The sequence below is a fragment of the Pogoniulus pusillus genome, chromosome Z (assembly GCF_015220805.1).
Source record: "Pogoniulus pusillus isolate bPogPus1 chromosome Z, bPogPus1.pri, whole genome shotgun sequence".
Classification (NCBI taxonomy): Eukaryota; Metazoa; Chordata; class Aves; order Piciformes; family Lybiidae; genus Pogoniulus; species Pogoniulus pusillus.
Genome location: NC_087309.1, coordinates 13,032,680 through 13,047,449, shown reverse-complemented (window position 1 = coordinate 13,047,449; position 14,770 = coordinate 13,032,680). Strand labels below are relative to the sequence as shown.

Below are 14,770 nucleotides of genomic sequence, written 5' to 3'. Positions count from 1 at the left end.
AGGCATTGGTCCTCAGAGCTCCCTCCCCCAACTTTTACATGGAGAAACCTCTAAATTTCCTATAGGATGTTTTCAGCATGTACTGTACCTGTGTCTTCTTTAGAGAAGGCAGACTGCAATGCTCTGTGAGTGAATTCTGATCTGGAGAAGGCTTTGACTCTAGCTGTCGAGTCATGCAGATACAGGTGATATAAACTCTACACAGTTCTGGGTAGCTGTGCACAGCTGTTGGGGAACCAAAGACATGCTGCAATTGCTGGATCTTTGCCTGTCTCAGGGTGGACTGAGCTGGGCAGGCAGAAGTTGATAGAAATCTAAAGGTGACTTGTGATAAAGACTGAAGAAACCCTGTCTCAGCGACATCCATGTTGTCCAATCTATCTAGTGGCAGGTTCACTCTTTAAGTGACTAAGGAAGAGTAGTCAAAACCTCTTTCACCTGACATGCAGGAATATCATGAGGTCTACTGGGGTTTTAGCAAACTCTAATGGGAAGAGGAAAGATGTATCACAGAGAGGGATGTTCAGCAATGGAAACAACTTATCCATATGCTTGCCTAGAGGAGCACTCTGGTGTCTTCTGGCCTTGCCAGTGGACAGAGAGATGTGAAACATAAGAAAACACCAGTAGGCACCTTTCAGCAGGCCGTGTTGTGTCTTTCAATATATATTTATCACATTTTAATTCAGTGCTGGCTCCCATTTAGTAAGTGGGGTTATTTGTTGTTTGGGTTTTTTTTCCTTTCAAACATACATAACCACTTGCTGCCCTTCTTTTTCATCAGTATGTCTCAATAAGTGTCACCTCTCATTTGTGTGTCAAGAAATGAAGATCATTTACAGCTAGAATAGTTTAATCAGGGAAAAATAGTAGGGTAAAGCAGAGTCCTCTGGCTCCTGACAACATCATTAGACTTTTGCATTCCTTACTAGAGGGATCTAGCTGTATGAAAGGCTGATGAATCTGTTAATGATGTGAATTTGAGGATTGCTGAGAAACTTAGTGAACTGAATGTGGAGTTTCTGTACAGCAATGCTGGCTGAAAACCTTTGCAGGGTTAGAAAATATGAAAAATTGCACTGAAAAATAATGCAAGTGTCTAGTTATTAGGGGTGATCATAAGGATGTGCTTCTCAGGCAAAAAAAAAGTCTGGACTGTTCTACTGTATAATAATAATTACATATTTGATACAGAGCTGTTATGTCAGATAGGTTATAGCTTGTCCATGTGAAGGCATTTCCTTCTGAGGACAGAAATGTGTAGAGAGTCTGTGGTTTCGCTGCATTGAGGTCCTATTCAATATCTGTATTGATGATCTGGACGAGGGGATTGAGTCCAGCATCAGTAAGTTTGCAGATGACACCAAGCTAGGAGCAGGTGTTGATCTGTTGGAAGATAGGAGAGCCCTGCAGAGGGACCTGGACAGGCTGGGTAGGTGGGCAGAGGCCAATGGGATGAGACTGAACAAGGCCAAGTGCAGGGTTCTGCACTTTGGCCACAACAACCCCAAGCAGCACTACAGGCTGGGAGCAGAGTGTCTGGAGAGCAGCCAGGAAGAAAGGGACCTGGGGGTACTGGTGGATAGTAGCTGAAGATGAGGCAGCAGTGTGCCCAGGTGGCCAAGAGAGCCAATGGCATCGTGGCCTGCATCAGGAAGAGTGTGGCCAGTAGGACAAGGGAGGTTATTCTTGCCCTGTCCTCAGCACTGGTCAGGCCACACCTTGAGTACTGTGTCCAGTTCTGGGCCCCTCAATTCAAGAGAGATGTTGAGGTGCTGGAAGGTGTCCAGAGAAGGGCAAGAAAGCTGGTGAGGGGCCTGGAACACAAACCCTCTGAGGAGAGGTTGAGGGAGCTGGGGTTGTTTAGCCTGGAGAAGAGGAGGCTCAGGGGTGACCTCATTGCTGTCTCCAACTACCTGAAGGGAGGCTATAGCCAGGTGGGGTTGACCTCTTCTTCCAGGCAACCAGCAACAGAAGAAGGGGACACAGTCTCAAGTTGTGCCGGGGAAAGCATAGGCTGGATGTTAGGAGGAAGTTGTTGGCAGAGAGAGTGATTGGCATTGGAATGGGCTGCCCAGGGAGGTGGTGGAGTCACTGTTGCTGGAGGTGTTGAAGCAAAGCCTGGATGAGGCACTTAGTGCCATGGTCTAGTTGACTGGCTAGGGCTGGGTGCTAGGTTGGACTGGATGATTTTGGAGATCTCTTCCAACCTGTTTAATTCTATGATTCAATGATTCTGTGAAGCATTCTGCTGCACTGTTCACTGACTCTGTTGGATGAAGTTGTAGGTATGTGTGCACTCATCTAGGAGCACTATTGAAGGACGTAAGATAAAAGTAGAAATGCACCTTGTGGGTAAGGGATGAAAATAGCAGAAGGCAGGCAAATAAATTTGTTAGTTCCACCTTCTCAGCAGTTCCAAGCTCTTCAAGAAACTCACTTGCAAACTTCAGCAGCCTCCCCTACAGTTTCATTCCTCTTTTGTGTTTCAGAACCTTTTTCACCATCTCACAGACGTACAAGGGAACGGGGTGGTGAAGATCCCTGATGCCAAAGGTGATGATGCCTGGAAGGTTTATTTTGATGAGACAGCTCAAGAGATCGTGGATGAATTTGCAATGCGTTACGGCATTGAATCCATATACCAGGCCATGACGTAAGATGTGTTTCGTGTGGTTGTTATTGCAGATAATCAGTGTAATTAAGGTGACTGTCAGTGTTTGAAGATGGGGCATGCTGATAATGGAAGTCTTGGCAGTGATAGTTGCTCCTTATGGGCCTTGCAGTGAGCAGGAAGAGACTGCCTGTCTCTGAATTGCTGATTTCCTCAGAGTCTTAGAAATTAACATGTGAGAAATGCCAGAATTAAGCATCTGTGTGATCAGTTTGTCCCTTTAGAACTAATTCTAAGGAATGACATGAGCTTTGGTACTGTGAATGGCCTTATTTTATTGTTGATGAGTGAGCAGTTTTGTTTTAATAGTCTAAAACCTCTGTTTGAGCACTCTTCTGTTAGAAAGATACTGCCTGAGGATCCCACTGAATATTTCTGATGATGTGAGAAGGGATGAGGTTTTGTGAAATTGTTTGTCCTACATGACTTTTGTGGCAATTGATACAGCCCTTTGAAGTCACTAATTTCCCAGGTGCTGCTGAAGGCATTTATAGGAAGTCTGAGTAACAGAGCCACTTACGTGTCCTCTTTGGAACTAGGCTAATGAAATTCTTGATCTTCAAAGAGCCTTTTCCCTGTCACTGTATTTTCACTTGGATTTATGATTAGCCATTTTTCCTCTTAAAGACTAGTAGAGCTGTGCATAGCTAATTTCTTACTTCAAATGTAATACTGCAGACAAAAGTGAACTTTTTTCATATTAGAGGCTGGAAGTTTTGGTGTCTGGGTCCTTGGATGAGCTATAATCTGTACTCATGCCACCTTGCAAGAGCCTCTGGAGGGCTAGAACAGCTTACAGCAGGGCTAACTTGAAGCTGGACCACAGTGCTCAGAGGCTCTTTCAGTTTGTTGAGCACTTCCAAGGATGCAGATTCACCACCTTTCTGGGCTTGTGTCTTCAGGCCACATTACTCTGGGGAGGGATATCCTGGTTGAAATCCAGATTAGAAAATCCTGCTTTGAATTTCCTAAGCCGTAACTGCTGCTTGCTACAGTTAATCTTTCAGTCTTCTCTTTAAAATTATTTTGGCCTGGCTCAGTCTTCTCATTAACCCTTGCCTGTCTGCTGAGTGGTCAAGACATTGATTAGTTACCCACTGTTCATGCCTTCTGTTCTTTAAACTAAGCAAAGCCATTTTGTGTTTATGCCTTTATTTACCGGGTTGATACTTAGGTACCATATAACAAGCAAAGTCACATTCAGACATCAGTATCGTGTAGGCTGACTAGCACAGAAGCTAATGCCTATGATGAGTCAGAGGGATGGAACACTTGAGAGGCATCCCTCAGAAGGCTCCAGCAAAGGCTGAGAGAGCAGGGCTGTTGCTTGGACAAGAGAAGGCTTTCAGGAGACCTTATTGCAGTCTTCCAGTATTAACGGAGGCCTGTAAAAAAAGATGGGAACAGCCTTTTTACTAGGACCTGTTACAACAGGACAAGGAGTGAGGGTTTTAAAGTAAAAGAGGACAGACTAAGACTAGATATAAGGATAAAATATTTTACAATGAGGATAGTGAAATACTGGCACAGATTGCCCAGAGAGGTGGTGGAAGCCTCACCCATGGAAACCTTCAAGGTCAGGTTAGATGGGGCTCTGAGAAACCTAACTGAGTTGAAGATATCTCTGCTTTTTGCAGGAGGGTGGGATTAGATGACCTTTAAAGGCCCAACTCTTCTGTTTGTTGAGATGAACTTTACTTGTCATATCCCATAATATCAGACCTTTCAAGCTTTGATATATTTTTTCCTTGCCCCCACCCCCCCTCGATGCCTAACAGATTTTCATTGATTGTTTAATCATTTCACAAGCCAAGCTGCTTCTGGCATAATACTGAGAATTCCTGCAGGAGGGCTTCTTGCACTTCAATGAGAGCAGTGAGATGGGAAAATGCAAATGAGTGCGTGTGCTTCCTGCAGGCTGGAATGGTTAGCCCCAAGGAATCACATATCAGTGCAGCACAGAAACGCCAGTGTGTGGGCTCGCTGTGTTTGAATGCTTTGCAGTTGCTGCTCCCTCATGTCACCTCGTAACCTGCAGCTGCCCGCAGTCATGGCCAATTATATAGAATTCCTTGTGTCAGGCTTGGTTTTAGGAGCTGGTATCAGGACCCAGGATAGCCTCTAATTCACAAACTGTTGGCAACAAATAGCTGAGAAGCTATATTATGGTCTGGAAAGAGCTGTAGTGAAGAGACTCCCCTATTTTTGAGCATATCTGCTGTCTAGATGGCATATGTCCAAAAAAGCTCTGAGAAAGAGGAAACACAACTTTCATCTGCTTGATGAGCCTTGAGCTCTGTAGTAAAGGGTTGGACTTGATGATCTGTGAGGTCTCTTCCAACCCTGACGATACTGTGATACTGTGGTGCTGGTCAGAGTAAGTGGGTAATTACAGGGGTAGAGTCAACTTGTGCTGCACTAAAGAGACCAGAGTGGCTTACAGAATTATCCTTTTGCAGGCATTTTGCATGTCTCTCCTCTAAATACATGTGCCCAGGAGTGCCAGCTGTGATGAGCACCTTACTTGCCAATATCAATGCTTATTATGCACACACCACTGCCTCCACAAATGTGTCTGCTTCGGACCGCTTTTCAGCCTCCAATTTTGGGGTATGTTTGTGCATTTGGTGATTTTACAATTGGACTTCTGTAATTTGCCTGCAGTACTCCTGCCTGTCAACAAATAACTTATTCTCTTTAAGGAACGTTAAATCCTTGAGGAGCTGCAAGCCATGGAGCTTGCAAGTCGAGACAAAGAGTACAATTTTATTGTTGTCATTGTCACACATTTTAGATATTAATCAGTGTAATGTATTGTGGTGTTTATTTGTGGTGTTCACATATACACTGGAGCACAGATGGTATGGAATGAGCAAATAACAATAAACTCTGCATGGTGATGCTGCTGATAAAATACACTGTATGATGTGATTGCTTCAGAACCTCATTTTTAAAAGCAGCAACTGCTTTAATTAAAAAAAAACAAACAACCCAAACCCAACCAACCACCACCACCAAGCCCCCTCCCCAATACAAAACAACCTCCCCCCAATCCAAAGACCCAACTAACCACCACTACAAAGCCTCTTCCCCAAAACAAAACAGCCTCCCCCCTAAAAGAACAAACCAACCTACAGAAAAAGGTCTATCGTAACAGTTAAAATATGTTTCGTGTAACATGTGATGGGGTTTGACATGTTAGAAAAGTGCTTGAGAGATCTTGTGCTTCCCATCAGACTGAGAATTTATAGACTGAATGAGGAACTGTTCCCAATGCCAATCCAGAATCCAGTGGAGGCACCTGGCCTTGAGAAGGTAGTCAAGAGAGACCTATAATACTTGCCACTGATCTAATGTCTTGGAGCTATGTCACTACCCTGAGTTAGAGCCTTTTCTGCCTGTTCCTTTATTCATCTCTGAATAAAGATTTTTGTCTCAAGTTTAGTGGAAATTGCAGACTAGAAATTAGAGGGAGTTTTGTTCTGCCTCTACTTCAGAGTGATAATGCAGTATTTTTCTGTCAATTCTAATGTTACCCAGGCTTTGAAAATAATTACAGTATAAAAGCAAATCCAAGAATGGAAAGAAATTACTGTTTGCACAGTACTGTGTGTCCATATTGCTTCCTTCCAGTCTCCTGAGATCTGACAGTAATTCTCAGATATCCTGCAGCTTGCTCTGAACATTGATTGGACAGTGATGATGTGTGATGTTTATTGGTGTTTTCTGCTTAACAGAAAGAACGATTTGTGAAGCTTCTGGACCAGCTTCATAATTCACTTCGGATTGATCTCTCAATGTACAGGGTGAGTGAGAATAAACAGAATCCTTTCAGGCACTTTGAAACACACCATTTGGATTTCTCTTACGTTTCTAACCTTTTGGGTGGTTTGTGTCTTATGAAATTATCATGACAAGATTGTTGCTTGAATACACTGTTTTGTTTTCCTCATGGATAGAATTTAAACCATGTTTTTTTCTTCCATTATAACTTCCTCAAGATTTCTGAAAGGTGCATCAGGAAAAGTGTGTCCTTCAGGTCTAGGAAGGTTCTTCTCCCCCTCTACTCTCCCCTAGTGAGACCACACCTGGAATACAATGTCCAGTTTTGGGCTCCTCAGTTCAAGAGATACTACAGGGACCTACTGGAAAGAGTCCAACGAAGAGCCACAAGGGTGACTGGGGGACTTGAGTATCTCCCCTATGAAGAGAGATGACTGAGAAACCTGGGGATGTTTAGTCTGGAGAAGAGAAGACTGAGAGGAGATCTCATCAATTTTTATAAATATCTGAGGGGTGGGTGTGAAGTGGATGGGGCCAATCCCTTTTTCAGTGGTCTGCAGCAATAAGACAAGGAGCAATGGCTACAAACTGGAACACAGAAGGTTTCAGCTCAACATGAGGGAAAACTTTTTTACAGTGACAGTGATAGAGCATTGGAACAGTGTGCCCAGAGAGGTTGTGGAGTCTCTGTCTCTTGAGACTTTCAAAACATGCCTGGATGTGTGGACTGCCCTGGGTGGTCCTGTATTGTCAGGAGGGTTGGACTCGATCTCTGAAGGCCATAGAATAGAATCATAGTGTCGTGCAGGTCGGAAGAGACCTCCAAGATCATCCAGTCCATGGCATGAAGTTCCTCATCTAGTCTTTGCTTTAACACCTCCAAGGATGGCAATTCCACCACCTCCCTGGGCAGCCCATTCCAATGCAAATCACTCTCTCTGGCAAGAACTTCCTCCTAACATCTAGCCTAAACCTCTCCCAGCACAACTTGAAACTATGTCCCCTTGTTCTGTTGTTGGTTGCCTGGGAGAAGAGACCAACCCCCACTTGGCTGCAGCCAGAGGTCCCTTTCAACCTCTAGGGTTCTGTGATTCTGTGAAATAATATAAGAATCATGAACTACGCTGGTCTCTGATACTCACTTAGAAATGCAAACTTGATTGAATTAATAAAATTTAGTTATTTTTGTCAGCCTCTTCAAGTGTCATCTACAAAGGAAAGACAGGTTTATTCTCCCCTTAGTATATCAGAAATCTTTTAGAGAACCTGCAGCTCTATTGTTGCTTAGTTTGGATTTGGTAAGCTCAAATCATTGTCCCTGTTTCTTGATCTGCAAGATGTGCTCACAGGTTGAGGCACACTCAACTTCAGCACAGTGGGAAAAGATGAGTTTCATTGTTGACATTAGTCCATCAGGCTTCCTCAACCCTCTAGATTCTGTCTTTGTTACTCCAGAGTCCACACAGTCTCATCACATGACTCTGCTTTTTCTTTTTTTAATTTCTTATTTTATTAATTCGATTAGTGATTAATGCACAGAAACATTTTTAAATGGTGGCAAAATGTGAGCTGGGATTTTATTTAGGTAGAAGTATCATAGAACCGTAGGATGGTATGGGTTGGAAGGGATCTCCAAAGAAAATTGAGTCCAACCCCTCCTGTAAAGCAGGACCACTTAGGGCAGGTCACACAGGAACACTTCCAGGTAGGTTTTGAAGATCTCTACAGAAGGGGACTCACAGCCTCTCTGTGCAGCCTGTTCCTGTGCTCCATCACCCACCTGGGAAAGAAAGTTTTTTCTCAGATCAAGATAGAATTTTCTGTGATTGAGTTCACATCCATTGCCCTTCATCTATCGCTGGGGGTCACTGAAAAGAGACTAACTACATCTTCCAGACAGCCACTCTTCAGATGTTTATGGACATCTATAAGGTGCCTTCTCAGCCTTCTGTTACCAGACTGAACAGTTCCAGGTCTTTCAGACTTTTCTTGTAAGACAGATGCTCCATTCTCAGCACCATACTTGTAGCCCTCTCTTGAACTCTCTCCAGTAGTTCCCTGCCCCTATTGACCTGGGGAGCATATAACTGGATGCAGTGTTCCGAGTCTAACTAGGGTAGACAAGAAGGGGAGAAGAACCTTCCTAGATACTATTTCCCTTAGTGCATTTATCTGCAACACAGTAAAAGATACAGAGGAGGGAAACATGAGTGGATTAAGAGAAGAGGTGCACTAGGAAGACACACAAAGAAGACAAAAGGAATGTTGCATCAAGACCTTACTTAATATAGAAAGTCTAAAGAGATCACTGATCCACTGAGTAGCAGAGGGAAAGCCAATCAGCATGTGGCAGTAGGAACTGGAAGTGGTGATGCCTTTTCCTTTTGCTTGGTCTTTAATTAAAACTGCTTTGCAGTGGCAAATGAAGAAATTTGGACAAAAAGGTAAGGTCTTATGTAAAGAAACAGGAAAAGATCTGTTTATTTTAAATAATTCTAGTGTTATCTAATTTGCAGCATATTTAGAAGAATGGCTGGAGCAATTTGGGAACTCAAGTAATAATGTTAAGACTCCTGCAGGGCAGGTTAATGCCTGGAAAAGAAAGGTGTTAGTTCCCAGATTTCAAGACAGGAGATGGCAATTTACAACTTAAATTACCCAGACTACACCTCCCCTGTTCCCTAAGTGAATCAAGATATTTGTAAGCCCTTAAACCACTGAATAACCAGCAGTGTGGATTTGTGAATAAAAGTGTTAAGCCAATGTCTGTTCCTTCCAGGGCAGGGTGGCAGGTGAGGAGAGAAGAGGTGGAACCTCTTAGGAGTAGCTCCAAGTCATCCTCTGAGTAATTATGAATGAGTGCAGTTATTCTGTGTGCGTCAGTTCTTTTTGTTGACTGGTCGCTAGCTGTGACACAGGCAGAGAAGGCTGAATTTCAGTAGAGATAATGTCTTTTCCTGATTATTATTCCTAGCCAACACAAACATTCAGTCCCAAACATTCATCCAGTGGCTGGTGTTTAAATCTTGGCCCACAGAAGACTTTGATTTTGGTAAAAAGCCCTGAGTGCCAGGGAGTCCCTGTGTGGACAAACAACTTTAAAAAGAGAGACGTTTGGGAATGAGCATTTGCAAATGACTGTAAAGAGCATTAATTTTCTTGCAGTACTGCAGCAGTACTCAACTGCCCTTGGGAAACTGCAGATTTTCCCTCCAAGTCCTCACTAATGAATGAAAACTTGCTCCCCTCTGCTTTTTTTTATTTTAACCTTTGTCTCTAGTCATTCTTGAATGTGCAAACACAAGGAGACTATCAAAGTGGAGATTGCCTTTACTGCTTTGCTTGCAGCCAAACCCCTCACACCACCTTGAATGCAGGAACATGCTGAAAAGCATGAACACTGTAAAAGGACACAGGAAGTAAAAGTGGCAAAGTAGGGAAGAGCACAGTGCCAGAGGTCAGAAATGCAAGTCTTTTGCAAGAAGCAAAGCTTGCTGCCTTCGGCATGGGAACGCATCTGTGTGACATCCGGAAGGGACAGTGAGATTGACAATTTCAGTGAAACCCAGGGAGTGGAAGAGGAAGCTGTGGCTACAGACACCAGGGTGGTGGCCAGAGTATGTAAAATGAATCCTTTAGAGGAAAGAGGTGCTGGAAGAATGCATGTTTGTCTTGGTAGATCAAATCTTACACAGGAGCTTGAGTGGTTACAGTGACTTCTTACAGGCAACAGTGCTTATCTTCCCTTCTCAGTCCAGTATATTTATCTGGAGAGGTAGCTAAATCAGCACACCTCTTAGTGTCCTTTGAAGAGAGGCCAAAATCCAAGCAGCCCATGCAAAAAGAAGAGGGCCCACACAAGCAACTTCAGTGAGATGCCAGGGCTACTAGTGGTGAGGCCACTCCTTCTGCAGCCTAGGAGAGATCTCCTGCCGCTCACTCAGCTGGCATCCACAAACTTTAAATTCATACCATAAGCTATGTAATTAAGCAAACAGATATGCTCCTGAAGCGAAAAGGCCTTATTTGTTGAGCTTTGCTTTGACTGGTGCAAGCTTCTCAAGTAGAAAATGTTTCCAAGGCACTTTCCTTATTTAGCACCTTCTCGAAGCCTTGCATGGATCTGAGTGTGCTTTCCAACGGGATTTCCTTTTTCTGTCGACAGAATAACTTCCCAGCCAGCAGCCGTGAGCGGCTGCAGGACCTGAAGTCTACAGTGGATTTGCTGACCAGCATCACTTTCTTCAGGATGAAGGTACTGTTGTGGATGGGGTTGCAGTTTCTGCTGCAGGAGTTTGTTTCCCGTTTTCAATATGTTGTTTCATGTTGTTGTGCTTTAGGCGCTTAAGTGAAATGGAGATCGTTATGGAGCAAAGCTGGAGGGGGGGTAGGTTCATACTGGACATGAGGAGGAAGTTCTTCACCATGAGAGTAGTGAGAATCTGGAATGGGTTGCCCAGAGAGGTTGAGGCCCCATCCCTGGAAGTGTTTAAGGCCAGAGTGAGACCCTGGAATGTATTGCCCAGAGAGGTTTAGACCCTGTCCCTGGAGGTGTTTAAGGCCAGGCTGGATAAGGCTCTGGACAGCCTGCTGTAGAGTAGGGTGTCCCTGCCCATGGCAGGGGAGTTGGAACTAGATGATCCTTGTGGTCCCTTCCAACCCTGACTGATTCTGTGATTCTATGATAATTCACTGTCCATATACTAAACACCCACATTTTTACTTCATTGTATTTCACTTCATGAACATGAAAGTTGGTTGGTTTTGTTTTTTTCCTTTCCCCTGGGCTTCCTCAGTAATAAATATAGCACAAAATGGTGTTAAAAAAAAGGGGGTGGGGTGGTGGTGGTGTTAAAGAAAGAAAATTTTCTGGTTTAAGGAAGATAATTTACTTTTCTTAACAGCATTAGGAAGCTTTTCCTAATAAATCATCTAGAAAATTTATCAGTCACTACCATTATCTTCTATCCAGTAAATATTGTAAAATTAGTTTCTTGGAGGATAAGAAGATACTGAAATGGGATAGCATCTCTCTGTGAAGAGCCAACAGAGTTGATATGAATTCTAATGTGCTGGTTCTGCAGTTACATTTATTGCTCTAGGAATGTGTAATGAGATTATTTTTAATACCTGATTTTTGTTTCCAGATAGTTTTTGGAAATACTGTTGTAGATTAGTACATGCCACTTAGTGATTTTCATTTTCCTCCCCCCCCCCCCCCCTAAAAAAAATCAAAACCAACAAAGCAAGCTTTTAATTTGAGCTATTTCAGGAAGTGATTAACATTTTATTCTTAAGGCCCAAGGGTGAATAATGTTTTAGGATTTTATTTTGAAGGTTTTCGTTCAGACGATGTGCTCATGTTGAAAGTTTGCTTTATAGAAATGCTCTGAGAAATTTAAAGACAGAGGCAGTATGAAAACTGTCTCATTTTACAGCTTCATTTTCAGATGCCGGTGTAGGTGTTTAAAGTAACCCTGCAAGTGTCTTTCTAAAGCAATCCAACAATGGAAGGAGGGAAAGAGCTGGAGCCACATCCAGTTGGCAGCTGTCACTAGTGGTGTTCCCCAAGGATCAGTGCTGGGCTCAGTCCTGTTCAATATCTTTATTGATGATCTGGACGAGGGGATTGAGTCCAGCATCAGTAAGTTTGCAGATGACACCAAGCTAGGAGCAGGTGTGGATCTGTTGGAAGATAGGAGAGCCCTGCAGAGGGACCTGGCCAGGTTGGATGGGTGGGCAGAGGCCAATGGGATGAGATTGAACATGGCCAAGTGCAGGGTTCTACACTTTGGCCACAACAACCCCAAGCAGCACTACAGGCTGGGGACTGAGTGGCTGGAGAGCAGCCAGGAGGAAAGGGACCTGGGAGTACTGGTGGATAGTAGCTGAAGATGAGGCAGCAGTGTGCCCAGGTGGCCAAGAGAGCCAATGGCATCGTGGCCTGCATCAGGAAGAGTGTGGCCAGTAGGACGAGGGAGGTTATTCTTGCCCTGTCCTCAGCACTGGTCAGGCCACACCTTGAGTGCTGTGTCCAGGTCTGGGCCCCTCAATTCAAGAGAGATGTTGAGGTGCTGGAAGGTGTCCAGAGAAGGGCAAGAAAGCTGGTGAGGGGCCTGGAACACAAACCCTCTGAGGAGAGGTTGAGGGAGGTGGGGGTGTTTAGGCTGGAGAAGAGGAGGCTCAGGGGGGACCTCATTGCTGTCTCCAACTACCTGAAGGGAGGTTGTAGCCAGGTGGGGGGGTGGCCTCTTGTCTCAGACAACCAGCAGTAGAACAAGGGGACACAGTCTCAAGTTGTGCCGGGGAATGTATAGGCTGGATGTTAGGAGGAAGTTGTTGACAGAGAGAGTGATTGGCATTGGAATGGGCTGCCCAGGGAGGTGGTGGAGTCACCGTCCCTAGAGGTGTTGAAGCAAAGCCTGGCTGAGGCACTTAGTGCCATGGTCTAGTTGATTGGCTAGGGCTGGGTGCTAGGTTGGACTGGCTGATCTTGGAGGTCTCTTCCAACCTGGTTGATTCTATGATTCTACGTTGATGTGGGTGGAGAAAGCCTGTCCCTTTGCCATGTCTCTGAGTGTTCTGGTGGACTTTCAAATTCAGTAAAACTTCCATATTTAAAGGCATGCAAGCATTTGATCTTCAGCAAGACTTTCCACCTCAGATGTGATGTGCTCTGCCAGAAAGATTGGTTACTGACTTCATAGCAGGATCTTATAAATGTTGCAGAAATTGTGTATGCTTAGCTTGGATTATGCACATATCAAGCAGCATAGCTTATTTATTTTGAAGAAGCTTCCTTGGCACTTTGAAACCTTTTATGCTCCAAATGATCCTAGGGGAACATAAGTGTACTGCTGTTTTATGCTTGAGAAAAGCAATCTATTAGTGGTTTCAGGCTGCTAGTGTTAAGGAGGGAGCTGAATCTGGGTTAGGAGCGAATTGTAATGAGGCCAATGTAAAAGGTTATTAAATTGTTTATTAATTATACAAAGAAAACTTCTCCTGATTAACACACACAGGTTCTATGATGCGTTTGGTAGAGCTGTTTTTGCAGAATGGACAGCCAAATGATTTAGGAAAAGTCTTTAGAACCGTTTATAACCTGCCTGAATACCCACCTGGGACCCCCCTTCCCGCTTCTTCTTCCTGGGTGGAAGAAACAGGAAAGCAGACAAAAGCTTTGGCACCTCTCAGTCTATCACAGACCCCATGTTTGACCTTGATTTGCGGCTTGCTTTGTTTTGTGCTAAACACAGGTCAGGATCCTAGGCCTGTGCATCTGCCTTGTTTGGAGCAATAACTCAGGGCTGGTTCTAGGGCTGGTTTTACCTGTTGCTGTTGGTCAAAGACGCTCACCAAAACGCTTCAAACCCTGGCAAACTGCTTGTTTGCTGCTGATGCTTTTGTTTTGTTTGCTACCTGTTTGCCTGATGTGCCTCTGTGGGCCACCACACTTTGCACCATGCCTAAGTGGGGACTGGCAGCCTGACCCTGCCTGATCGAGCCCGAATACAGGTAACGACCCAGCAACGAGTTGCAACATTGGGACTTGCCAGCCGCTGCTGCGGCCCAAGGGCCGACTCCTTGCTATACACAGCACTCCATCAGACTACTTCAGCCTGCAAACCTGGACCCTGCTTTGCCCAGGTGGCTGCTGACCACCCAGTGACTACCAGAGAGCCACGGAAGACCTCTCTGATGTCCATGGGCCTTCTCAGATGGTGTGCTTAATCTGGACTGAACCAGCAGCACAGCCCCATTGCACCATCACCACATGAAAACCTCCACCTGGCTTTCACTGTCTATATAACCTCTACAAACTTGAGTAAAAAGAGTTCAGGTACTCACTGGTCTTGATATTTGCACTCCAAAAGCATAAACGGGAAAATATAGATAGTGAAAGCCAGGTGGTGGACTTCACATGGTGATGGTGCCATGAGTCTGTGCTGCTGGTTCAGTCCAGATCGAGCACACTGTCTGAGAAGGCCCATGGACACCAGAGAGGTCTTCAGGAAGTCATCGGGTGGGCAGTAGCCACCTGGGCAAAGCAGGGTCCAGGTTTGCAGGCTGGGGCAGTCCCATTGAGTGCTGTGTATAGCAAGGAGTCGGCCCTTGGGCTGGAGTGGCAGGCTGGCAAGTCCCGATATCGAACCTCATTGCTTGGTCATTGCTGGGTTGTTACCTGTATTCAGGCTTGATCAGGCAGCATCAGGCTGCCAGTTGTAGGCAAGTCCCCACTTAGGCATGGTGCAAAGTGTGGTGGCCCACAGAGGCACGTCAGGCAAACAGGTAGCAAACAAAACAAAAGCA

At 44.7% G+C, this 14,770-nt stretch overlaps 1 protein-coding gene across 4 annotated transcripts in view; it reads left to right on the top strand.

Moving 5' to 3' along the window:
* The window catches only part of UNC13B (unc-13 homolog B), a 292,568-nt gene that overhangs the window by 218,624 nt on the left and 59,174 nt on the right, over positions 1 to 14,770 (top strand). For all 4 annotated transcript variants that reach the window (XM_064140891.1, XM_064140890.1, XM_064140889.1 and 1 more), the window contains 4 exons: positions 2,493 to 2,656; positions 5,134 to 5,284; positions 6,412 to 6,480; positions 10,623 to 10,712. In XM_064140891.1, coding sequence (XP_063996961.1) covers positions 2,493 to 2,656; positions 5,134 to 5,284; positions 6,412 to 6,480; positions 10,623 to 10,712 — 474 coding nt within the window. The remainder of the gene's footprint in view (positions 1 to 2,492; positions 2,657 to 5,133; positions 5,285 to 6,411; positions 6,481 to 10,622; positions 10,713 to 14,770) is intronic.